At 36.2% G+C, this 14,542-nt stretch overlaps 1 protein-coding gene across 2 annotated transcripts in view; it reads right to left on the bottom strand.

The window, feature by feature from the left end:
* The window catches only part of cpne2 (copine II), a 42,712-nt gene that overhangs the window by 20,634 nt on the left and 7,536 nt on the right, over positions 1-14,542 (bottom strand). For both annotated transcript variants that reach the window (XM_028035509.1, XM_028035500.1), the window contains exons 3-10: positions 10,822-11,001; positions 10,533-10,607; positions 8,916-8,987; positions 8,117-8,200; positions 7,248-7,337; positions 6,980-7,078; positions 5,252-5,338; positions 3,828-3,887 (exon numbers count right to left, since the gene is read on the bottom strand). In XM_028035509.1, coding sequence (XP_027891310.1) covers positions 3,828-3,887; positions 5,252-5,338; positions 6,980-7,078; positions 7,248-7,337; positions 8,117-8,200; positions 8,916-8,987; positions 10,533-10,607; positions 10,822-11,001 — 747 coding nt within the window. The remainder of the gene's footprint in view (positions 1-3,827; positions 3,888-5,251; positions 5,339-6,979; positions 7,079-7,247; positions 7,338-8,116; positions 8,201-8,915; positions 8,988-10,532; positions 10,608-10,821; positions 11,002-14,542) is intronic.

The raw sequence follows: 14,542 nt of genomic DNA, 5'->3' as shown, positions 1-14,542 counted from the left end.
CAACAGCTGCCTTCTCTGCTTTAAGTCTTGCTTCCGACAACAAGGTGGCAAAAACAGGCGGTACCAAAGAGACGCAGCCATTGTCTGAGCTTTAACGCAGCACCAAGCACGCCGCCAGCCCAGAAAATCTGCACAGCGTGTTCTCTGTCAGAGTTCTGCTCAACCGGACCCAGAAGATCCACCAAGGAGCTGCTGCAAAGCGAACGAGATCCAAACACACGAATCCTGCCTCAGAGAATAACAGCTGCACGAAGAGCTGCAGCTCACCATTAACTGATTAATCAGATGATAAAATCGGCGCATTCTGCAGAGTTTTTATTATAATTATAATTCAATAATTATGTTAAGCATGAAAATAAACATTTTATTGCCATAAATGCAATAATAGCATTCCTTTAGTGAAGGCTGGATCATTTGTAGCAAAGGATGCATCAGAAGTTAAAAAGTACAAGATCAACTAAACAAATGGAAAGAAAAAGGTGATAATTGAAGATTTTTTTATATATTTTGAACCAGGTGAAGCTAAAACTGCCACTTGAGAAGTTCTGGGTGGAACATATTTACATTTTCTGTACAGTTTTGGTTTAATTACTGCTATGATTGAGTCTGTGTTACCAATTAATCAATTACTATATTAGTTGACAATTATTAATCAGATTAATCGTTTCAGTCCTACATGCATTTATGAGTTCTATGAATTATTCTGGGGTTTAAAGGTTATTTCTGAATGAAATGTTTGTGGTCAAAAGTCAGAACCAGTTGGTTTATAATGCAACAGGTCCAGGTTTAAACATCACATTCAAAGAAGGCGTCTAAAATTATTTACTGAAATAATTTAAAGTTAGGGTCAATAGATTTAATGTGTTAAGCCCATAAACTGAGAGTTGGATTACAATGTTTACATTTAATGAGTTTAAAGTTAAGAACATTTTAGCAATTATTCCTGGATTTTATTATGTTGTTTCATTTAGAAGATGAATTAAAAACTAAGATTCAGATTTGATAAGAGCAGCATCCTTTCTGTCTATTAACATTTTTTATTTGACAAAGGAAGTCATTAAAATCAAAAGAGTTTCTTCTGAGAGAAAGTTGCTGATCAATGCAACAACTTTTCTCCTTTTACTGTAATCAGCCAAAACATCCAAATATACCCTCAAGTACAGGAAAGGAGGTTTAATCACCTTATGTTCCCTCAGAAAATTAAATGAAAACCATCCCAGCAGCTCTGGATTGCATCGCTGAGTGATTTAAACGAAATGAAACTGTGACTTCACAGCCATGAGGGCCATGCAGACGTTTCTCATGGGAAGCGATTTATTACGCCGCTGTGCTGCGTGTACTCAGTGAACATTACCAGTAAATTAAAGCTTGTGAATTCAGTCTGTGCCTTAAGAAAGAAAAGCTTCATAACTGGATAATAGAACCATGAACGGATTATTAATCTGAACAATAATGTTATTCTGAGGAGCTTTCATCTAAAATGAAATAAAGGACACATTTTCACTTCCAGCACATCCTGCTCCCCCGTTAATTCCTGTTTAACTTTACAAGTTTAAAAAGAAATCATCAGAAAATGACCATGAAATAGTCAATTCCAGTTAGTTTGTGTTGCACATTTCAGCAACAAGGCAATTCAAAGAGTTTTACATGATAAAAACATAACACAGGAAGTACAAAATTAAGAGAAGAAATAAAAACTTGTAATCCAGATTAGAATTAAACATTGTTCCAGTTATTATTAACCAAAGAAAACTTTAAACAGCTGATTTAAAGGAACTCAAGTGTTTCAGTGGTTTTGCAGTTTTTCTGAAGTTTATTCCAGATTAGAGGAGCATAAAAATTTAATGCTACTTCTCCATGTTGGAGAATTAGCTGGTTCTGGGGAGGCGAAGTAGAACCAGAACTCTAGTTGACTCTAGTTCGTTCCTCTTTAGGTCCAAAAATAACAACTTCAGTTTTGTTTCTCTTCAGCTGGAGAAAGTTTTGGCTCATCCACACATTTTCTGTTTTAAGCATCTGATCAGTGATTGAATGGATTCAAAGGTCACATGGTGACATTGTAATGCAGAGCTGTGTATCATCTGCGTAGTTATGGTAGCTAATATTATTTCCTGTTATAACCTGAACTATTGAATAAGAGGGGTCCTAGGATTGAGCCTTGGGGAACATCACATGCGACTTCTGTTCGCTTTGATGACACGTTTCCTATTGAAACAAAGGAATCCCTGTTCTTTATGTAAGATTAGAACCAGACAATACTGAGGTCCAACAGAACCAGCACTGTGGTTCTTCCACAGTCTGTGTTTATGTGGATGTCATTGAACACTTTCAGAAGGGCACTCTCTGTGCTACAGTCACCGTGGAAACCAGACTGAAAGACCAGACTGAACAGAACAGAGATTGTTAGAAAGTTATTTAACTGTTGAAACAAAGTTTTTCAATAACTTTGCTGATGAATGGGAGGTTGGAGATCAGCCAGTAGTTCTGCAGTAGTGATCTGTCCAGATTTTTCTTTTTCTATTGGAGGTTTGATAACTGATGTTTTTAAAGCTTGGAGGAAAACACCTGAAGAGAGCGATGAGTTTACTATTTGGATCAGATCAGATGGACTTTCTGAAGGAAAGCTTAAAGTTTTGAGTAACAGTCATGAATCCTGCACAGGACCGGGTTGTTGGGCATTAAAGCTAATCAAACCCCTTCATGTTTTTGTTTATTTCTGTGTACTGTCAAGGCAATTGCTAATATTATCTCTGTTTAACCATTTAGTCTGTTTTAGTGACATCTGCTGCCATTTTCCTTTATAATGGATCTGGATGGCACCCAAGTGCCAAAAAGGTACTTTGAAAAAATAAAAAATAAAAATCTGAGCAGCAATTTTTGTCCTTGAATGTTACATCAACAAACTTATTTCCCTGGAGCCGTTTTCTCTTAGCTTAACTTTACTTGCATCTCAATCAAAACTCACATTGACACCATTAGTATATTTTAGTAATTCCAGAAAAAATTGTTTCATCATATTTATTCAATTTTTCCCTCTCACTAAAATATAGTTTATTTTTAAAGCTCTTAATACTTTGCCTCCATATTGCTGGTTTATTTTAATTCAGATTTATTTTTTTTATGTTATTTGTAAAGAGCTACAAAGTTTTGTAAAGAGCTACAGTACATAAATCAATAACTGAATGAATGAAATGCGTTTTCAACCAGAAAAAAATTGGCGAACCAAATAATCCATGTTTCCTCTTTATCTGAACGTTGTTTTTCTTTGAAAACTTTAAATGTATTTTGAGGGATGGAGAAGGAAAAGGGGAAGCGAATTTGTGTCTTTGTGTCTGTTTTCATCCAGAATAATAATAAAAAAAAGCTTGGTGTGTTTGAGTGACTTTGGACGGCCGTTATAAAGGAGGGTAACACAAAAAGATGTGACATAATCAGGAAAACAAAAGGTTTCTCCAGACCAGAGTCAGAAATAAACCAGGATGTTTCCTCTCATCCATGTCTGGAATTCACAATGTCTCCCTGATCCCAATGTTAAACACATTGCTCTTTATTTTAAATCACTTTTATTTAAAAATTCACCTATTTTTTGGCAGAATAACTAAATTTCCCCCCTAGTGCACTCATTTTTCCACCACTCAGTGCCTCCTCCCTCTCTGCATGTAAAAGCCTGCAATCCAGCTGCAACCCAGGAGATGAAAATAGAAAATCCAAACGTTTTCCATTCATTTTCAAGAGCAGAGCCAACGGAAACATGTATCTCATCATCACAACACTGCAGATGCTGAAAAGGGAACAAAAGCTAACAGGCATGCTGACATCATACTCACTGTAAACATGAGCTGGCATCCTCCCAGAATGTAATCCAGGAAGGTGTAATCGTGTGCAATCTGAAACAACAAAAAGAGCAGATTTGTGTTTTCGCTCTTTATCTACTTTAAATAAAAATGTGTTGCTTCTTCATGGAAAGCTTGGTTATTTGAAATTTAGATTAAAAAAAACATTTTTGTTTGAGAATAATTCCCTCTCCAGTTGCAACAAATGCTCAGTTTTAATCCCTGCTGCAAGCCAGCAAGTAAAATTTATATATTAGCACTTTTCTTCATTTGTTCGTGCATGAAAACAGCCAGGATGAAGAAAACAATCAATTATGAGAGCCTGTCATGCACACAGCTTTAATGCTGTTTTAATAGGCAGCTAAAGACTCCATGTTTCAGCTTTATGCGTCATCTGTGGCGCTCTGAGCTCCGGCTCTAATTAGTTACTGGCGACCAGGTCTGATCGGATGTGTGTAAAATTCAGACAAGCTAATTCTGTTTCTTTCGGCTTCATTACTCCTGTTTATCTCATCTTAAAGCAGCGATCTCAGCTTCAAAGTAAAATACACAAAAACATTTACATTCGGTTTTATTCATTAAAGGCTAAATATTGTTTGAATCTGTCTAAATCGTTTCTTTGTGCAAACCTGCATTTTGGCCACTGTGGAGGCTCAAAAGTGCAAAAGAAAATCAAATCAAATTTTATTTGTGTAGCACGTTTCAGCAGCAAGGCATTTCAAAGTGCTTTACATCATATCAAACACAGAAACACAATGAAACATAGAATCAATAATCAAAACATGACATTGAGTGAAGTTCCATCATTAAATTTGTAATTGATAAGAATTAAGCAATGTTTTAAATATTGATGGAATCCAGAAAGAAATGAGAGTTTCCATCTGTCCATCTAAATCCACAGAGGGAGATTAATGGATAACTAAAACCACAAATCAATGTTTTTTTATTGATAAATTCTCTAAATAGTTTATTTAGGGTTCTATCTTTATGCTTCTGTGCAAATTTTTACATTTTTGTGTAAATTTGTTTACTTTGCCATATTTTATTAACCGCCTCAGTGCTGCCCTCTGTAGGTTGGCCAGAAGCTACTGCAGTTTAATTTTCCTATTGGTTACACCTGTACAGTGCGGTATAACTACATGAAAGCTCCGCCCACTTTAGGGGATTTTTTGTTTTTATTTGTCAAGGAGCAAAGTTCATGTTTCACAGGTAGATTGTTACACATTGAGCTTCAATACAGCCACAAAAACTAAAGGAAATTAATGTTTATTTATCCAAAAAGCAAGTTATTCATCCATCCATCTTTTCATCCATTCATCTTTTCATCTATCCATCCGTCCGTCTAATCGACCATTAATCCACCCCTAAAGCCATCATCCATCCAGTCATCCATTTTTCATCCATCCATCCATCCTCACCTTACAGGACTTGAGGATGATGACTCCTGAGTTTTTGTAGTTTTTCTTCTTTTTCTGTTTCTTGGGATTGATGCAGTCAAACTCCACCTGAGGAGTGAAAAAATGTGAAAGAAGGTGTCAGGAAAGAAAAAAAGAGGAGGAATGTAAAAAGAGAAAGAGGGTGAGAGCAGAGTTGAGAAGAGGCAACAGGGATCTGACTGCGGCTGTGTCTGGGTCTCCGCCTACGGTAACTCCAACTGGACTGACAAACGTTCAGTGTTAAAACCCAGCTGGGCTTCCTGATGGGACTATGAAGAAAAAAAACATTAGTTAATGTGAAGAAGGTGAGCAGGAAACTGCAGAGACACGTTAAAGTCTTTGATCAAAAAGGACGTTTGAGACGCAAGCACACTTTAAGTCATGATTCATGTGACAGGTAAACGCTAAACGCTGTCACGCTCCTCCGCCTCGGCTAACGGCTGCTTCTCATTTCATCACCCTTCTTTACAGTCTCAAATTTTTCCATCCGCCATCTCTCCATCCGGCCTGTGTCGCTGTTTGCATGTTATTTAGCAAACCCCCCAACACCCCTTTACACACACATCATTATCACACATGAAGGGGAGTCAGTGGGAGGACACACACACAGAAAACACAGGGAGCTGCTAATGAATGAACTGCGCTCTGATCTGGACGTCTTTATATCTTTAGCTGACCAGAAGCAAAAGGGAAAAAAACTCACAGGAGAAAAACTTGCATCTGTGAGCAGGAATATTAGCAAAAGATGTGAATAAATTGATTTTGGTTTCATTTTGACAGTATGATATCAGATAATGACTAAAGCTCACAACATAATCCATGTCAATTAGTTTACCAGGCTGTAATTGCTTGTGTCTGAGTCGCTGAGTTTAATTATTTGTGTGAAAAGCATTGAGTTACAATGGAATGCAAAAGTATTCATACCAGTAAAACGTTTCCAGAGTTACAACCACAAAAGCTTATGTAAGCGCAACTTTTCAACCCTTACAAATCTCTCAATTAAATTTTGCTGTCAACTTTAAAGGTCAAAAACATTAAAGTTTATTTATTTACTCTTAAATTAATCCTGGATATAATCAAACAAACTCCACTTGGTAGAAAAAACTTCTTAACTCTTACTTAACTGAGTCATTGTATGTTTATTTTTACCTGCCTCATAATTTACTGTCTCAATTCATTAACCCAAATCATTGTATATTGTACTGTTGCTATGTGTTTTATACTGTAAAATACAATTAATTTAATTTTAAAAATAAAATAATTAAGAAAACAAGAAAAAATGTGTTAAAGAATGAAATTCTTAGTCGAAAAGGTCGACTTTCACTCTCCATCTGCTAATAATGAAAACAACACACTGGTCCAATGCTTTAGAGTCATTTTATTTCTTTATGCTTGAATAAGTTTTCAGTTCTGACGGATAATTCTCAAGATTTTCTGATCATCTTTGATATTTTTTTGTTTTTAAGCAAAGCAAGCCATCAAAGCGAAGTTTTTGCAGAAAATGTATGAGGATTAGATATGAAAATGTTGTTTTCTTAATTGCTTGGAAACTGAACTAAAAAGTAATAAAATAATTTAAACAATCACTCAGAATTGTAAGCTGTCAGGATCACTAAGGGTTCAGAAAGTCTGAAGTGAAACCAAACACAGATTTTAGAGATACTGAAAAACATGCAACACAAACACACCAACAGTAATGTCAGTGTTTACCTCCACTGAGTTCTGCGCTTCGCTCATCTTGGAAACTGTGGTCTGAAACTCTCCGATGAAGTCATGGCCGCCATCGTTATCGTAATCATAACACAGCACCTGTCAGCGAGCAGAACGCAGCGGATCAGATGGTTTGTCTTTGTTTTCTACTCCACACAAGAACAAACTGCTTCACCAAGCTCCAGGAGTTTCACTACTTCATTCAACGCTTCATTTTTTAATAGCAGAAATGAGGAAAAAGTTGATTTTCAGTGAAAGAAGGACCGACCTTAATGTTCCTCTCCACATCTCCATTGCAGAGAGAAATGAGAGGCACAGTGAAAGGTTTCCACACCGGGTCTAACGTGTTCTTTATCACCTGAAGTCACAGAAACAGCATCGTTAAACCCGACAGCAGCAAATCTACCACAGAGGAACATGAGTTTCTAATAACTGTTATAAGAAATTAAGATCCAAGTCAGGATAAAATTTCTGACTGCCAAGAATGATTCTCTAAAAAAATAAAAAAAATTATGTAGCATTTAGAGGTCAGAGGAAAAGTTTTACAGAAAAAAAAAAGATTTAAAAAAGATTTGTGCAACAACAGAAAAGATGAATGCATCACTGTTTCTAAACAGGCACCCAAATTCATCAGTCAAGTTATTTAAATAAAGAAATCAGAGTTAAGGTTCAGTCCCATCAATGAACTCGTCTGTGCAGCTTTTTCTTTGATTTGAGCACAAAAACGATCAGAAGAGAAGAAGTTCCTCATCTCATTTATGAATCACTAAATCCCAAAATGAGCGTAAAAATGACCAGTAGCCTTTCCCCTCCGTTCCTCATGCTTGATACATGAGCCACTGTGAATGTGTCCCTTTTTAAATTAACATGAAAGTCTAATGATGCTTCATTTAGGAGTCAGTTTGCTGCTAAACTTTGCTCTGTTTCTTGCTCTTACAGAACAAACCCACTTTGCAAATGCATGTGCACAATTTATCTGGCTAAGAGCACTTAGAGCTGGGTCGTCTCATTTTCATAATTCTGTGCACGTTTTGGCAGAACCAAGAGCAGAGTTGACACAGTTTCATCGAGTTCTTTTTATTTTTGCAACTGGCAATAGTTGAGCAGATTAGATGGTTTAATTCAGTGATGACTAACCTCTGTCCTGTGCACCAGCATCCATTTACCATCTTCCCCCTGTTTGTGAAACTCCAGGTAGGGATCTGATTTACCAAAGAAATCCTGCAGAGAGCACAATTTAAAAAGTGATAAACTTTATTTCACTTCATTCTTTCTTACCCTTAATTTCTCATAATAGCCTCAGCTGGAATGTTATGATAATTTAAACATCGCCTTTGCCAAAAAGTCATTTCAGCAGCAGCAATTACTGTTTTTAATGCATCCTGGTGATTTAACAGGAGGGTGCACAGCAGGTACGCGCCCAGATGAGCTGAAAACAGCTCAGCAGCTGCTCCACTCTGTTTAAATTCTGCTCAATTCAAGCAGCTTCAATTTACTGATAGATAGGAGCAAAGAGAGAAGCTGTGAATGCAATCAAATGTGGCAACAAAACAGGAAAAAAACACAATGAATGAGTCATGTTTAACCAGAATGTTTAAATGGTTCTGCTCAGCAGAGCCATTGTTAGACTCTTTTCCATTTTCACATAAGTGGCAAAAACAATGCGTCCTGCATTCTTTACACATTTTTTAAAAACAGTTATTTTTATTCCACCCGCTTTCTCGCAGAAGAAGGTGGTTAAAGCATTTTCTGTGTTGGCTCTGTTTCTGAATTAGTATGCACAGGCTGAGTGTATTCACATGTTTGTGTTTGCATCCTGACTTTCTGCGTGTGCCGGGGTGTGTGTGTGTGTGTGTGTGTGTGTGTGTGTGTGTGTGTGTGTGTGTGTGTGTGTGTGTGTGTGTGTGTGTGTGTGTGTGTGGCTCTGACCGCCTACCTTCTTATCCAGTTTACGCCCACTCAGGGTCAAAGTGATGATTCTGTTGTCAGACAGCTCCTGCGCTGTTATCTGAAGTAAAGGCACAGAATAACACCAGATATAACTCAAACACAAACAGCTGAGAAGAGCCGAGTTACAATCATCCACCATTACAGTAAAACAGCAGCTTTGTCATAAAAAAAACAACCTGACCATATTTGACTCTACGGAAAGACAGAAGTACCAATATTTTTCTCGAGTTAAAAATATTTACGTGAAAAAGTAAACCAAACAACTGTCCTTTAGAATATAAGTTAAAAACTATAAGAAAAAACAAAGTATGAACTGTTTAAAGTTATTTTTCCATATTGGGACTCAAACTTCAATGTATTTTTGCTGCTTTTTATATAATGAACCAACATAAAGACGTGCATAATTGTAAACAAAACTGTTACATGGTTCTCAAAATGCTTAGAACTAAAATTCTGAAAAGTGTGGGGAACAATTGTTTTCAGTCCCTCTTTCACTTCTGAATGAAATTCAGTGGCATTATTTGTAAACATAATTCCATTTTGACACAGTGGATATTTCATTATGTTATTATTCCTTAGAGAAGCAGATAACCCCACAAATATATAAATAAATAAACTAATTTCTTACTTCTTTTTTTTAACTATAGACGTAAAATATATAGACTACATCCCCTGAGGATATGTACATTTCTTATCAGGTCCAATAGACAGAGTCTTAGAATCTGCACATCCATATCTGATTGCAGAAAAGTTTAACTTAGTGGGAACAGAACAGGATGAACTATTGATTTGTTCAGAGCCGATTCTGTTTTTCAGTCTCAGAGTTGAGCTGAGTGTTAATACTTCTCCATTTAGTTTCTTCTTGCATTTTATTTTCAGCAAGAAGAAGCTAAATGTCAATAGAAAAGAGAAAGTTTTCTAGTAGACGTGTTGGAGGATACACACAGTCAGCTAATGCAGCCATGTTTAAATGTGAGCAGCGTGGCTTACAGTCTGACAGGCTTTAATTCAAATGCATCATTTTATTCACCTTAAAGCAGCAAAGGGATTATTTTAAAATGGGAGTATTGAAACACAAAAGCATTTGCTTTTCACACCTGCAGTAGATTAGGAACCAAAATTGCAACATTTGTTACATTTTCAGCTGCTTAGGTTCACTTTCACACTCAACTGTGTCAAACAAACCAAACCCTTAGATCAACCTGTTTCCCTCCTCGCCTGTGGGGAAAACAACAGAAAATCCTCAGAACAAGACACTGAACACAACATATAAACAAAAATGGAGTAGAGTGAAATTTTAACTATTGGAGGATTTCTCATTTCTCCCACCAGTGCAAGTGTTTGTTTTGGTTGTTTACCCAGAATACCCTGCACTGTAGTCCACTTCCTGCTTTTGGAGTGGTCTCCAGTCTGCTTAGCGTTCACATATACATTAAAAACCTCACCAGAGTTCCTTTGAACCGAACACAGGCCGAGGTTTTTAGGTGGGCCAGAGTTCCCTTTTATGGTTTGATTACGCATTCACACTTCCCCAAACAAACCGGACTTTCTGGGCAAATGGACTGGAGTTGGATTAACTGGATTAAACTGTAATCATTCTTACCGTGACAGAACCTTTGCCAGCTGGCTTCCCATTGGCTAATATCAGCGGTCTGTGAAGTTTCTTATTGGACACAATCTAGAAGAGAATTAAAAAAGAAAGCATCATCTACATTTGCTCTCAATAAAACAAACCCAGATTTTAATTTTAGTGTATTTTGTTGAAGTTTCCTTCTTACTCTGTCCTGAAACAAATCACTTGATGCAGTTTCCTACACTAGCTGCTGAATTCAACATTTCCTCCAATAAAATAATCTGTGATGTTGCGAAAGTAGCAGACGGTCATGCTGTACCACTCCCAGTGTGCAGATGAACTCTCCCAGGAAGTCGTGTTCATAAAGCTGTGTGGCACACTTGTCTTCATCGAACATGGCGAAGCGAAGCTTCTGGATCTCTTCGAAGTGATAGTCCACCTGGAACTTCACCCCAAACACCGGGTTCAGGTTGTTCACTGCTGTCTCGGTCCGTCCCAGCTGGAAGAGCAGAAGCAAAGGAATAAAACAAGTTATTTCATCTTTTGTTCAAACTCTGTTGCTTTAAGGATGAGAACAAAAATGTTTCTGTGAGTTTAAGTGTAAGCAAACAGTAGAGAGCAAATAATTCACCTTTTAACATGGGCTGATCTTTGATTTGGCTTTTTTTCTCTTAAAAAGGGTCTGTTATGAAAAATTCATATTTTTATGCTTCCATTTCGGTCTCAACTGCTTCCAAAAAAAAAGTCCAAGCACTTAAAGAAAAACACCCAGCTGTTTTTTTTTTGGCAATAAGTTAATGATTTTTGGTGTCTGGAAATTTTCCAGTGATCTGTTGATTATTTTTTGGATTAACTGATTAATAACCGGACACCAAAAGGTGCTTAATATGAGATTTTATTTTCAACCAGGTGAAGTTAAAACTGCCACTTGAGGATTTCTGTAGAACATTTTTACATTTAGCTTTAAAGATTGGTTTTATCTTTAAAGCTAAATGTTTTTTTGTTTTTTTTTTTACAGTTTTGGCTTAGTTACTGATCTGTTCTTCTTTTAACCAGTGACCTATTTAGACTTTCTATATAAAAATAAAATATATATATATATTATTTGTACTATATATATACAGTAGTTACTCTAGGTATAGAGTAACTATTACTCGATTACTAGATTAATTGACTATTTTAAAAATCTATTCCTCATGATTAATCCAATTAACTGTTTCAGCCAAAAAGGGAGAACATTTGATGATGTAATGAGTTTAAGTCAAGGTCATCAATAAATATTCCTCCTATATTAAACAGACTGTTTTGTGCAGATTCACAGGACTAAATTAAAGAGCTAGCTTTGGATTTAGACTTTACCTTTATTTATATAGTAGATAACAAACTGCCATTTGAACCTTATCTTCTGATGTTAACTGTCAATTAAAAACTGTTAGCTTGGTGGAGTCACTTTTGTCTAATTATAGCAATAAAACCTGCCCAGACGGACGCAGACATCCTAGCGGGTGTGGGAGTCTCTAAAAGGACAACAGGAGTCGTGTTCTTGCTGTGACTCCACTAACCAGCTTCTGACTCACAGCCTGTTTATCCAGAGGAGGTCAGTGCATGTTTAGCCTGTCGCCACTTCTGAACTACAGCAAGCAGAAGCAGCAGTTTGATGCACTGATGCAGCAGAGATGACAACTGTGAAGCACCAGCATCTTGTGAATGAATTACATCTGTGCGTAATGACACACAGATGCAGCCCTGCTGCAGCAAAACGCTTTACATCGTCACATGTCTTACTTCATTAATGTCTCTTTAGTTACAACTGATGCTTATGAAGATTGTGTTAAAAATAAACTGTTTTCTCTCAGGGTTTCGTTTTGTATCATCAAGTTTTAATCAGATTCTAAAGTTATTCAAATCTCACCTCGAGTACAAAAATGCAACAGATTGAAGGTTTTTATTTGTTAAGCAAAAAAAATTTAACGTATAAAACAGGAAAAGCAGTGGTGCTGATCAATACTTCGATTATCAGTTTCTTATCAGTGTGAGAAAATCAATAAAAAAGTGTGTTTTTTAGAATGACAACATGGAAAACATCAACAATCACCTTAGAAAAGAAATCTTCGATCTCATATTACATTTTATACCAGATCTGATTTTAAGCAATATTAATTTGTTTTCTTTTCTAAAAAATAAATCGGAAATGACAGTAAATATTTTCAAAAAATGGTTTTAATTTCAAATATCCCTTCTGAGAGTTGGATGGTGGAGCAGTAGGGCCAGGCTATGAGAATATTTGTTTAACTAAGAGAATAAAGTCACAATATTAACAGAAATTTACAAGAATAAAGTTGTTTTAATGAGAAAAAATCTTGAATAACAATGTTTTTGTTATTTTTCATGTTGTTCTCATTAAATTTCTACTTCATTCTTAAAATATCACAATTTTATTCTGGTCAACTTAAAGCGTTTTCCTATTACTGCGTCCGTATTCTTGTAAAATCATGATTATTTTTATATTAAAGAAAATCTTAGCCTGACCTTTATATTATGTCGTGGAGTTGACATAAATTGTCAAACAAGATGGCCGCCCTGAGCGTGCTGACATCACTCTGAACTACGGAAGCCCAAGAGGAGCAGAGGTGATGAAGAGCGGAGGAGAACGGCTGCGCTTCACAGCTTAAGGAGGTAAATTACCAGGACTTCCTGGACGCCCGGCGGCTCCAGTGAGCATCTTAGATTTGAGTCACGGCAGATTTGAACCCGGCTCACCAGGCTACGGAGCTGAATCAGAACCTCGCAGCATTTTGTCCTCATGTCAACCTCATCTTTCATCTGCCCACGTTTACTATGATATGAGACAACGAAAGACTGGAAAACACATAAACACATGCAGACGCAGGAATTCTGTTCTGGAGCAATAACAACAAAACAAATACGTTGTTGCTACATTACGAGCTACACGGAGACAACAGAGGAGGGATGAGTGTGATTACTTTATTCTGGGCAACAAAAAGCTAAACATGAACATTTGAAATTTTAAAGAAAGCTAAATGTTGGTTGTTAAAGACAAATACCTTGTGTTGAACTGAATATTTTCCATTATAGAAAATTTTAATTTGTAATATTTTTCCTCTAATTAAATTTTAAAAAGTCTCCATTTGTGGGCCAGACAGAATCATCCCAGGGGCCAGATATGGCCCCTAGACCGCACTTTGGACACCTAAAGGCATAACTAAGAAAATAAAATGAGTTAAAATGTAGTCAACTCACATGATGTTTATGGCATCAAATAATGTATTTACTGTTTGATCAACATAATCAATCTGCAGATGCCAGAACTAAAACAAGCATTGCAGGCTGGAAAGTTTAACTCTCATTGCTTAAGAGTCACTATCCTCGTTAGAAACGACTTTTAATACTTCATCTAGCTAAAATTATGCTAATTATTCAAATTTCAACAGCCAACAAACCACTTGACTGGATGTGTGTTCTTCATTCAAAACATCAAATCAAAGACAATCTGTGGAGCAAATTCATATTTTCAGGAAATACATTTAAATGCAGAAGAGTGATTCTTTGTGAATTCCCTCAAATGACAGCATTTTATTAAAATCTACATAATTTCTTTACATTTTACTTAATGAGGTCATGCATTTAAGCAGTTTATATCTGTCTTTTTATTGCACAGCTGAATATTTTTTAGTTTTCTTTCTAATTTATTACTATTATGTGTATTGAAACAAACATTTATTTCAGATCCGTTTCCATTTTTAATCATTTTGATATAAACTCAACTCTCTGGTGCCTCTTTGTAAAATTTTACAATTGTGTTGTTCCTCAGTCACAAATAATTATAAAGGAGTCCCAATATTTTATTTTATTCTCTTAAAAATAGATTCCAAAAATAGAGTTGAACAATATATATGCAATTATCGTTGTGTGGGATATTATGATTGGAAAGGCGGCTACCATAAGCTTTTGCATTTCCTGTGTCATTCTGCTTGTTGAAAAAGTATCTGGTGAATTAAATGTACTTTCAGGTTCAGTAA

Source organism: Xiphophorus couchianus, chromosome 2, assembly GCF_001444195.1.
Source record: "Xiphophorus couchianus chromosome 2, X_couchianus-1.0, whole genome shotgun sequence".
NCBI classification, from domain to species: Eukaryota; Metazoa; Chordata; class Actinopteri; order Cyprinodontiformes; family Poeciliidae; genus Xiphophorus; species Xiphophorus couchianus.
This window is presented reverse-complemented; position numbering and strand designations above follow the sequence as displayed.